The 12211-nt window shown below is 41.7% G+C and overlaps 1 protein-coding gene across 12 annotated transcripts in view; it reads left to right on the plus strand.

Moving 5' to 3' along the window:
- Positions 1-12211, plus strand: part of GRK3 (G protein-coupled receptor kinase 3) — a 129091-nt gene that overhangs the window by 20696 nt on the left and 96184 nt on the right. For 10 of the 12 annotated variants that reach the window (XM_072723087.1, XM_072723093.1, XM_072723091.1 and 7 more), the window contains one exon: positions 5042-5118. In XM_072723087.1, the coding sequence (XP_072579188.1) occupies positions 5055-5118 (64 nt within the window). In that variant the 5' untranslated portion in view covers positions 5042-5054. Of the gene's footprint in view, positions 1-5041; positions 5119-6742; positions 6810-12211 lie in introns of all 12 variants that reach the window. The other 2 variants (XM_072723095.1, XM_072723094.1) reach the window with 1 other exon arrangement.

The following is a 12211-nucleotide window of genomic DNA, read 5'->3' on the forward strand; positions in this document are numbered from 1 at the left end:
TATTTCTTTTAAGTTGTTTTTATTTTTATTTTTATTTTTTTTTAAGATTTTATTTATTTATTCATGGGAGACAGAGAGGCAGAGACAGGAAGAGGGAGGAGAAGCAGGCTCCATGCAGGGACCCCGACGCGGGACTCAATCCCGGGACTCCAGGATCACGCCCTGAGCCAAAGGCAGATGCTCAACCGCTGAGCCACCCAGGCATCCCTTAAGTTGTTTTTCTTTGAACTATAGGTTCCCCATCTATCATTTTTCCCTCTTGAAATTTTTTGCTAAACACTCAAGATTTTGCGGATCACCTCCTTGTGGAATAATTTTAAAAAACAACAGCTTTTTTGAGGTATAATTAATGTAAAACAAACTCTACATATTTCATATGTCCAGGCTGGCCAGTTCTGTCTACACCTGTGAAGCCATTACCAAAATTGAGGTAACAAACATATATATTATGTCACCTTCCGGCAATTCTCATTTCTCTGACACCAACTGGGTGTCCTGAAATTTGATTCCCTTCAATGCTAACCACACAGATTCCACGTTAAGGACTCAGTCCCACAAGACTGTCCCACTTCAGATGCCAGCTGCAAATGGGGGCCCACCTACATTATACCTGGCTGACTATGAGTTTAAGCTTTTCCATGATCCTCCCCTTATGTCTAATATTTTACTGGAATGAGTCACAGAATTCAAGAAGGTGCTATGCTTATGGTTCATTTTACTGTATAAAGGGTACAAGGGAGAAACAAGGGTACAAGTCAGGAAGGGTACAAGGGTACAAGTCAGGAAGTTCAAAGGATCTGTTCCATAGGGCAGGGTCTTGTGGGAAGGACTGGAGCACAAAGCTTCCCAAGGAGCACCACTTTCCCTGTGCCTGCCTGGGCTTACCCACCCAGAAGCTCTCCAGACCTCATTGTCCTAGAGTTTTTATCAAAGCTTCATTATGGGGGGGATCCCTGTGTGGCTCAGCAGTTAAGCGCCTGCCTTTGGCCCAGGGCATGATTCTGGAGTCCTGGAATCAAATCCCGTCAGGCTCCCTGCATGGAGCCTGCTTCTCCCTCTGCCTGTTTCTCTGCCTCTCTCTCTCTCTCTCTCTCTCTCTCTCTCTCTCTCTCTGTGTGTGTCTCATAAATAAATAAATAAAATCTTAAAAAAAAAAAAAAGCTTCATTATGTAGGCATGGTTAATTAAATCATCGTCATTGGTAACTGAACCCAGCCTCTAGTCTCTCTGATGTCAAGTGGTAGGTAGGTCTAATGTTTCTAACTCTCCAGTCACATGGTTGGTTCCTCTGGCAACTAGCTCCATCCCAAAGCTGTCTAGGGGCCCACTAAGGGTCATCTCCATTAGTGTTAACTCAGGTAGGGTTAAAAAGGGCTTATGATGAATAGGATACTTTTATCATTAAGAGATTCCAAGGGTCTTAGGAGCTCTGTGCCAAGAACTGGGACAGAGACTTTTACCATATACATCATTCCCCCCTCACCCCCCCCCCCGCATTGTTTGATGCTGCCTCTTTTTTTTTTTAAATATTTATTTATTTATATAAATATTTATTTATTTATTTATTCATAGAGACAGAGAGAGAGAGAGGTGCAGAGACACAGGCAGAGGGAGACACAGGCATCATACAGAGAGCCTGACGTGGGACTCGATCCAGGGTCTCCAGGATCACGCCCTGGGCTGGAGGCGGTGCTAAACCGCTGCGCCACCAGGGCTGCCCTGCTCCTGCCTCTTTGTAATCAAACACTGTGTTCTCTCTGCCTCTGTCCGTCTCTCTCTTTGATCTGGCTTCTCTTACTCAGAATCATTATTAATTGAGTTCCATTAGACAGATTGGATGCAATGGACAAATTACTTAAAAGACACATGTTACTCAAGCTAATACAAGAAGAAACAGAAAATATAAGTAGCACTACCTCTATGAAAGCAATGGACTGTGTAATTTCAGAACCTTCTTACAAAGAAAATTCTACACACATGGCTTCACTGATGAGTTCTATCAAACATTTAAGGAATAATTAACACTGTCATGCAGCAGCTCCTTCAGAAAATAAAGGAGAAAGGAATTATTCCCATCTCCTTTTATGAATCATACTGTCCTGATATCAAAACCAGAGAAGGCAATTGCATGGAAAGGCTAAGACTTCTAAGAGCTACAGAATAGCAATGAGAGAAATTAGAGAAGACCTAAATAAATGGAGAAGTATGTTATATTTATGAATTGTACACTTAATATTATTAAGAGGTTAATTCTCCCCAAACTGATTTATAGATTCAGCACAATCCTAATCAGAGCCTCATCAGGCTTTTTCTGGGAAGAAATTTCTGGGAAAAAACTTAAATGGAAATGCAGAGAACCAAGGATAGCCAAAAAAGGAACAAACAAACAAACCAAAAATCCCACAAAAGCAATAAAACAAAGTTGGAATACCTGATCTCAAGACAACTCTACACCTCTAGCAATCAAGACAGTGTTATATTGATGGATGGATGTACAGATCAATGAAACAGAATAGCCCAAAGATAGACCTACCCAAATTTAGTGTTGAATCAGCAAAGATGCCAGGTTAATTCCATGGAGAAAGGATACTTTTTTTTTTTTTCAACAAATGATACCGGAATAACTAGGTATTATGAGGAAAAAAAAAAAGAACCTTGAATTTTTACTTTGCATCATACATAAAAATTAACCTGAAGTGGATCTTAGACCTAAACATAAAAGCTAGAACTTTAAAATTTCTAAAGGAAAATATTAGATTAAAAATCTTTGTGACCTTGGGATATGAAGGATTTCTTAGTGTTGTCCACCAAAGAAATCATCAATAAGATGGAACTCATCGACTAGACACTTGTGCTCTTGGAAGGACTTCATGAAGAAGATGAAGACAGGGTGTGGACTGGAGACAATATTGTGATCACATAAATCTGACACTGGACTTGTTTCCAGGACATAGAAATTTTATAATTGAGTCATAAGACAAATAATTAAAAGGTAAGCCAGAGCTTTCACTGCACACCTCACAGGAGATGTAAGCACTCCAGTAATCCAATAATGTCCAAACATACTCAACATCATTATTCATTGGGAGAAATGCAAATTAAAATAAGCTACTACTGTACTACCTAACAGAGTGGCTAAAACTGAAAAGGCTGACAACCAAAGTGTTGGCAAGGGATATGGGGCAACTGGGATTTCATGCATTGTTGGTGGGAATGTAACATCATACAGTTTGGAGTATAATTCAGCTGTTTTTCATAATGTTAAATATAATTTACCATATGACCAATAATTTCACTCCTAGGTATTTACCCATGAGAAATGAAAACACATGCCCATAAAAAGACTTACGCACAAATATTTAAGGCGGGTTTATTTATAATAGCCCCAAACTGGAAACAACCCAAATATCTATCAACAGATGAATGGATAAACAAATGGTGGAATATTCATACAATGACATACTATTTGGCAACTTATGTGCACAGCAGTATGGAGTAAGCTTGCTTATGTCAAGTGAAGGAAGCCAGACACACAAGACAACATATTGTGTAATTTTATTTATCTAAAAGTCTAGAACTGGAGCAAGTAATCTGAATTAACAGGAGATCACTATTTGCCTGGATCCTAGAATACAGGGAGACTGATTACAAAGGGGTATCTTGTGGGGTGATAGAAATATTCTGCATCTTGGGGCACCTGGGTGGCTCAGACAATAAAGCGCCTGACTCTGGCTTTGGTCATGATACCAGGGTCCTGGGATTGAGCCCTTCATGGAGCTCCCTGCTCATCAGGGAGTCTGCTTCTCCTTCTCTCTTTGCCTCTGCCCCTCTTCCCTGCTCATGCTCTCCCTCTCTCTCTCAAATAAATAAATATCTCTTAAAAAGAAATATTTTATATCTTGGATAGTAGTCATATGTGGAAAAACTAATCTATTGGTACACATAAATATGCATTTAACTGTATATATATACATATATATATATATATTATAGCTCAATTAGTTTAATTTAAAAAGTTTTATAAAGGGGTGCTGCTGCTGATTTTTTTCCTACCAGAGTCTGATAGGGAGTTTCTACTCTTTCCATTTGGTATTTCACTTTTGGTTCACTTGTTGAATGATGCCTAGTTTCTCCAGTTTTCTGCCTTGCTTACGTATATGTTAAAGTTCTGTGTTTATGTGTTCTCTATTCCATTTCATTGATTAATGTGTTTATCCTGTCTTAATTATTCTAGCTTCATAAAAAGCCGTGTTCTCGATGTTCTCTTTCTCTGTAAACATTTTGCTACTCTAGATCCCATGTTGTTCTGTATACAGTTTATAAAGATCTAATTGTTTCTGTGTTCTGTGAAAAACTGTGAAACAGTGATGGGGATTGAATAGATTTTATAGATACATTTGGGTAGATGTTAGATTTTTGCAGTATTAAGTCTTTCTGTTCATGACTGTGGTGTACTTTTCCATCTATTCAGATTTTCTGTTATGTCTCTCAGTACATTTTGTAATTTTCCCTACAAAATTCTTGCACATATTTTGAAGGGTTTATTTCAAGGCATTTGGTGCTTCTTATTTTATCGTAAGTGAAATCTGCCTTCCAATTATGTTTTCTCGCTGTTTATTGTTGATGTATAGAAATGTGGTTTAAAAAAATCTCAGTCGTATATCCAGGGAACATTGGCTTTTGTTTTAGAAAGAAGCTTGTTAATCGACTAGCAGTATGTGTCACATGTGTGTATTCTTGTGTGGATTTTGAGAAACAGTAGGGTTAATGGCAAGCTTTCCCATAGTAAGGGCTTAAGTTATGTTTAGTCAAGTGTCCACATTTCCCATTGGCCCTGAGTCACAGGAGAGGATACCACCTGGAGCCATGATGCCTCTAGCTTTAGGTGTTGTTGGCCATCTGTGCAGTTATGAATGTCAGTAAGAGGGCTCTCTGGTCAACCAGCAGCCTTGAGTTAAGACATCCATTTGTTGTCCATGCTGGGGATGGTTTCTCATGATGCAGGCTGCACTGCTAAGAATGTGTTGCTCTTCTCTTTTAGTATCCGAAGTGTGATGCAGAAGTATCTTCAGGAGAGAAATGAAATCACCTTTGACAAGATTTTTAATCAGAAAATTGGTAAGTTCCCCTTACTCATTTGGCATGTCCCACTTACTCATCTGGCATAACTATAAGTTCCGTAGTGGTTCCGGGTGACATTAACGTCATGTATAAATGCAGCCCCCTAGTGCTTTTTGTGCTTTATAGCTCCAGCTGGGGATGAAGGAGGTTTCATGTAATAATAAGATACTGCATGGTTACTTTAATCCCTAGTAATATATCTTGTGAATAAGCTATTGGGAAACAGATTAGTTTGATTTGAGGTTTTAAGGCAGTTGGGGGGTTGCCAAAGTCAAAGGATTGGGTAGTTGGTAACCAGAGATAAACGCTGTCCGTTCAGATCTGCTTTTGAGGTCCCCAGCTGCCCTCACTGCTGTTGTACTTTTCATGAGTTGGCCTGTATCTTTTTTTTTTTTTTTTAATTCATGAGAGACACACACAGAGAGAGAAAGAGGCCAGAGACATAGAGGGAGAAGCAGGCTCCATGCAGGGAGCCTGACGTGGGACTCGATCCCAGGTCCCCAGGATCACGCCCTGGGCTGAAGGCGGCGCTAAACCGCTAAGCCACTCGGCTGTCCAAGCCTGTGTCTTCATAAACATACTGCACTCCTGTGTTTGGCCAGCTCCTTCCAAAGTGTGGGGCTTGCTTATGTGATCTCATCACTTTTCCTGGGCTTTTTAAGTCTTTGCATGCTGCTCGTCATTGTTAGTTCCACATCAATTACTCTTATCCTTCTGGCTCCATTCAGAGTCTTACTTAGTAGGTCACTAGGACTCCCCTGTTGTGTTCACAGGGGTCAAAGATCCATCTCCCTCTGGCTGGTACCCAGCCCTGGTCAGTGCTGGTCCTGGCCCGTGCAAGTGTGTGGATGTATAGGCATGCTCTCTGATTACCAGCAGTTAGTGCCTAGAGAAATGAGAACTGAGCAGGAATTGCTTTATGTGGGGTTTCAAGGCCTCCAAAGCAATGGAATATTGTGTTTTCACCTGGCTTCCGAAGGGCTGGCGATTTGTTTAGAGGTGACTGCCTGCCGAGTTAGGTAAGAGCTGTAGTCTAGTTCGTTTCCCCGAGTTAGTGGTGGAAGGGGGGAGGAGGGCGGGTGTTGGAGGGGAATGGGTGACGGGCACTGAGGTGGACACTTGACGGGATGAGCACTGGGTGTTTTTCTGTATGTTGGTAAATTGAACACCAATAAAAATTAATTAAAAAAAAAAAAAGAAAAAAAAAGAGCTGTAGTCTACATATTTTTCTTTTTCTTATGCCCCCAAATCATCTCCTGCTGTCCAGGAATTTTCCTAAACAATATTTTGTTCTCAACTAGGATAAGATTCATCGTTTGGCCTTGCCAGCTGGCTATAATTGTTGATCTGCCCAGAGTAATGTGATAAAGAGATAATTCTAAGATTTTACACGAAATCACCTTAGCTAAATATAAGAGAATTGGAGGCTCTTTTCCTTCCTTTGCTCCTTACTTGCCTCTCAGAATTACTCAGAGAAGTTTTGCCGAGAAACTATGTCATAGTTTTTAAATTATTTTAATCCTAGAGGAAATCACTTTATTAAAACTTTAAGAAACCAAGGTTGTATTAAAGTTTCTTGGAACTCAGTTTATGCATTGAGTTGTGTCTCCGTGATTCATAGACGCAGATTGATCCCTTTGAGACTGGATATCCTTAGCGGGAATTCTGGGTGGCCCTTCTGTTTACAGGTAAGGATACATAGACTCAGGTTGGTGAGATGGCTTGTTCTGATTTGTCATTCTCCCTCTCTGCTCATTCTCTAAAGGCTCTTGGAAGGGCAACAGTGAATATAAAATGTGCTTTAGACAGGGTCACCTGGGAAGAGCTGGATAGAGTTTTGTTTTTTTCTTTAGAAAGAGTCATGATGCTCTCTTGTGTTCAAGTAAAGTAGAAACTGATGCAGAAAGTCTTTGGATTTGGTAAATTTTTTATCTAGCCTACAAAAATTAGCCATCTAGCAAAGTGATGTAGTTTCTCTGGTAACCCTTGAAGTACAGTGGTCAGAAGCTGGCTGCTATGTTCCAGAGAGGCCAATGGAGTGTGGCTTGTCTATGCTCTGAGGACCATGTGTGGAGAGCCAACGGCCCTTAGCTTACCTAGAAATATTTCATCCCAATCATTGGGATTTGGTGAGTGAACCAAAGTTGAAAGAGTTTGACCTTCGTCTCTCTCTTTTTTTTTTAATTGCTGCTTCTCTCTGTGTTCATGGCATTGGGCTGTCATCTGTGTAAATAAGGGCTCCCCTGTGTGTCTGCTTTTGTAATAGAGAACAGAAAATAAAACTATCACAATAACAAGAGTTCAATTTAAAAAATCGATCTGCAGCTTTATCGAGATCTGTGGTACATAGCATAAAACACCCTCCTCTCACGAATACAGTTCAGTAGTTTTTAGTACATTCACAGACTTGTGCAAACCCACACCACAGCCTCACCTTAGAACAATTTCAGCACCTCCCAAAAGAGGCTCCATACCCATTAGCACTCCCCCCTACCCCCACCTCTAACTACTACCAATCTAATTTCTGCCTCCGTGGATTTGTTCATGGTGGCACTCCTCCTAGATGGAATCAGCCAATAAGTGGCCATTGCATGGGCTCATCTCAGATTATTTTTAAAATCATCCATGATGTAGCATGTGCTGGGACCTCATTTTAGGCTCTGCAGTATTTCCACTGGATGGCTGTGCCACGGGATGCGTATCCTTGCAGACGTCGATGGATGTCTGGGTTATTTCTACTTTTTGGCTATCATAAATAATGCTGCTATGGGAGGAAGGTATTCTTGATGTGTAATTTGAGCAGGTGGTTCCCCATTACTAGGGCATACTGGAGGATTGTGGCAAACCTGCTGTGTCCTGAGCTCTCATGCCAGACTGTGAGATGCACCAAGGATTCTTTCTCTGACACTCACCCCTTTCCTGACACACATGCAGGCCCCCAGGCATGTCTTTCCTATTGTTTTAATCCAAGCCTTTTACCCATAAGCTGGCCCTGCATGCCCTTGACCTGAGTGCCTGACTGGCATGAAAGTGGCCTCGTGCCCTGGCCCCAGCCATATGGGTTCTTCCGTGAGAGCAGCTTCATGGGGCACTGACGGCCTGTGAATTCTATTTCGATTAAGATGTTTTAAAGAATTTAAGAATTGCTTAGAAGAATAAGTAATTTCTTCCTCTTCCCTTCCTTCCCCTTTGTGAGCTCAGAGTGGTTCTGGGGAAGCTAAATCTGAACTTGGAAGGTCACAGGCAAGAACAGGGACTGCTCGGGGGGCGGGAGGGGGAGAGAAGAGCACATGGTCACCTCACCAAACACAGTTCTGTAATTGCGTCTGGGCGAGGCTGCAGTTTGGTGTCTGTCTGGCCCCTCCTCCTGCCCTGTGGCCTTCTCCTTTCTGGCTGGTGTTAGGGGTGGGGGCAGAAGGGAAGGTGACTGGTGTTGGGGTTAAACCTGTCTTCCAGTTTTCAGCACCTCCTCTTCCCCGCCTTTGTCTCTCCTGTCTGTTCCATCTGCCCCTTTCCAGGACTCTCTCCTGTCTGTTCCATCTGCCCCTTTCCAGGACTATCTCCACGTGTCACCACCTTGTTGCTTTTCTGTGGTTCTGTTGTTTGCTTTCCTCCCTGTATCCCTTTCCTATCAGCTCTTTTCTGCCTTCTGGCACCTTCCACTCTCCTCCTTGCGATGGTTACCACGTAGTTTTGGGAGACTGCCTCCCAGCTCATGCTATAGCCCATGTGTAGAAATGCTTTGTGAAATGGAAAGGGTAGAAATCTTTCATTCACTTGGCCTCTGAGGCTTTGTTGAGATGACGGCTGCCTGGCTGATCTGTTGGCTACACCCCAAACTGGTTGATATTACATTGGTTTTCTTTCTTTCTTCTTTTTTTTTTTTTTACATTGGTTTTCTTATCTATAAAAGTGGGGATCAGAATAGTACCTGTGAAGCCCTTAAGGCAGTGATAGGTTCTCAGCAGATGCTCTGTGAATGAAAGCTCTCAAATGAAATTGTATTTATTGTAAAAATTTCTAGGCATGCCCCAAAGTAGACTAATAAACCTTCATACATATATATCACCCAGATTCATTATTTTGCAACATTTTGCTGTACTGGCCTCATCCATCCCCTCTCTGTGTGACTGTTGAAATATTTAAAGCAAATTGCAAGCCCTTTTGACAGTTTCAGCCCTATATGCATCTCTAAAAACTACAAATGTTTTCTTATACAACCTTAATCATTACCCCAATCAATGAAAACGATGGCTCTTGGTTTAATATCTAATGATGATTCTTACTGTAATTCTGAGTCTATAGTCACATTTTTTTCTGATTAACCAAAGTATCCTTTTACTCTTGGTTTGTTGGATTCAGGATACCAATATTGTTCTTATATTGTAGTTAGTAATAATGTCTCTTTTAATCAAGAACAGGTGACCCCGCCCTTCACCTCCCCTTACCTTCTTGAAGAAACTGGGTCAGTTATACTGCAGAATGTCCCATATTCTGGATTTTTCTGTTCGCTTCTTCATGAGATCATTTAAATTGCGCTTCTATTTTCTGTATTTCCTGTAAACTGAAAGTTAGCTTTAATAGCTTTTTAGATTGGTTTGACTTTTTTTGGCAAGAGTACTTCACAGGTGGTGCTGTGTACTTCGTGGCAGGAGGCACGTGACAGGTAGGTGTTGCTCTATAGTCCTGTCTCTACAGTGGGTTCAAGTGTGGTCAGCTCTGCAGTTCCTCATTAAGCTGTCATCTGTGGTTTTTTTCATTTTCATTGATGCTAGCTGCCTAAACGCTAATTTTTTTAGGGAGTTGCCAAATGGGGGGTTTTCTAATTATGCCATTCCTTCCATATTTATTACTTCTGCTCATCAACTAAGGCTATTTGGTTGCCTTGAAATATAATTCATGTAGGGAGTGCTCAGTCCGTTAAGCGACTGATTCTGGATTTTGGCTCAGGTCATGATCTCAGGGTCATAGGTTTGAACCCCCGTGTGGGGCTCTGCTTTGGGTGGGGGGGGGAGTCTGCTTGTCCCCCTCCCTCTGTTCCTCTCTCCTACTTGGATGCGTGCTCTCTCTCTCTGTAAAATAAATAAATACGGGATCCCTGGGTGGCTCAGCGGTTTAACGCCTCCCTTTGGCCCAGGGCGTGATCCTCGAGTCCCGGGATTGAGTCCCATATCGGGCTCCCTGCGTGGAGCCTGCTTCTCCCTCTGCCTGTGTCTCTGCCTCTCTCTCTCTCTCTCTCTATCTGTGTCTCTCATAAATAAATAAATAAATAAATAAATAAATAAATAAATAAAATCTTTATAAATGAATAAACAAACAAACAAATAAATAAATAAAATCAATCTTAAAAATAAATATAGTTCATGTAAGAAAGGCAGGTGTGGTTGGCTGAATTTGAAGGCAACTCCTATGGCTTTGGCTTCCCAGCATTACTCCCACGAGCAACCCAGTGAAAGAAATTTTATACAGGAAATCAAGGCTGTGTTCTGGTTGGGCTTAATCTACTCACACCAGCCCTTTAGAAAACAGAGAATTTCCTCAGACTGGCAGCAGAAGAGGAGAGACCAAACCACAAGAACAATTAGGCACAGAGTTCCCAACTTTGCAGGTGAAGGGGACTATGTGAGAAGACTGTGGGTGTTCTCTAGGAGCTGAGCCAGGACCACAGTCCTACAACCATAGGAACTGAATTCTGCAAACAGCCTGAGTTAGGTTGAAGGTGGAAGCTCCCCCTGGAGCTTCTAGATAAATACCTAGCCTGCCAACACTTCAATTTTGGTCTTCTGAGCCCCTAAGCAGGAAACCCAGCAGAGCCCACTGGGATTTCTTTCTTTTTCTTTTTTTTTTAAGATTTTATTTATTTATTCATGAGACACCCACAGAGAGGGAGAGAGAGAGGCAGAGACCCTGGCAGAGGAAGAAGCAGGCTTCACGCAGGGAGCCCAATGTGGGACTCAATCCCAGGATTCCAGGATCACGCCCTGGGCTGAGGGCAGGCGTTAAACCACTGAGCCTCCCAGGGATCCCAACCACTGGGATTTCTGACCTCTAGAACAGTGAGCTCAGAAATGGGTGCTGTTTTCAAGTCACAGAGTTTGTGGAGATTTGTCACAAAGCAATAGAAAACTGATGTAGTAGGATAAATGCTTAATTCCCTGTTTTTAATGGCCAGTTTTCAGAGTAAAAATGATCAAGTGACAGGCTGCTTTATCCTCCTCCTCCTTATACAGAAATTGTATGCCTTAACAGACATCAATCATGCTGATTCCTAATTTGCTGTCAGTAAAGCTTCCGCATTTCAGTATTGACATAGTGTTCTTAGCTTGGCTTATCCAAAGAATAATTTTAAAGGGATGCTAGTTATTGAAAGACAGTCAAAAGAAGTTATCAGTACTGATTAAGATTTCGTTACTATTTTCTTTCTGTAAGATATACTGAAGTAATCTCATAATATGCAAGTGAGGTGCATGGTCTTTAGCAATCTACTTAGCTCTTCTTTTTACTGACCCACTCTAATTAGAGGGCAATGTTTCTTTCTTTCTTTTTCTTTTTTTTAATTTGTTCATTCATGAGAGACACAGAGAGAGGCAGAGACATAGGGAGAGGGAGAAGCAGACTCCCTGCAGGGAGCCTGATGTAGGACTTGATCCCAGGACTCTGGGATCATGACCCGGGCCAAAGGCAGATGCTCTACCACTGAGCCACCCAGGTGTCCCAAGGGCAGTGTTTCTGACTTTAAGGAGACTCCAAAGTAGGTACTTAACTCATGAAGTATGCAAATGTTATCCTCATGTTCGAAGAACATCATGGCTGATGTAATATTACATCACTTGCCAGAGGATCATCTCAGTTTATATAACACTGACTCCCATTCATGTGAGTGGAAAGCTGCTGTATATAGCCTGTAGTCTTTTGCATCTGACTTCTGTCATTTAGCACCAGATTTTGGAGGGTCAGCCATGTTGTGCATACCAGTCTTTCACGCCCTTTTGAGGCTGAATTTACATTCCATCATATGGATAGACCACACATTTTGTTACCCATATAGATTATTCCCACTGTTTGTTATGAACAATGCTGCTCTGAATAT

Source organism: Vulpes vulpes, chromosome 10 (assembly GCF_048418805.1).
Source record: "Vulpes vulpes isolate BD-2025 chromosome 10, VulVul3, whole genome shotgun sequence".
Lineage (NCBI taxonomy): Eukaryota > Metazoa > Chordata > Mammalia > Carnivora > Canidae > Vulpes > Vulpes vulpes.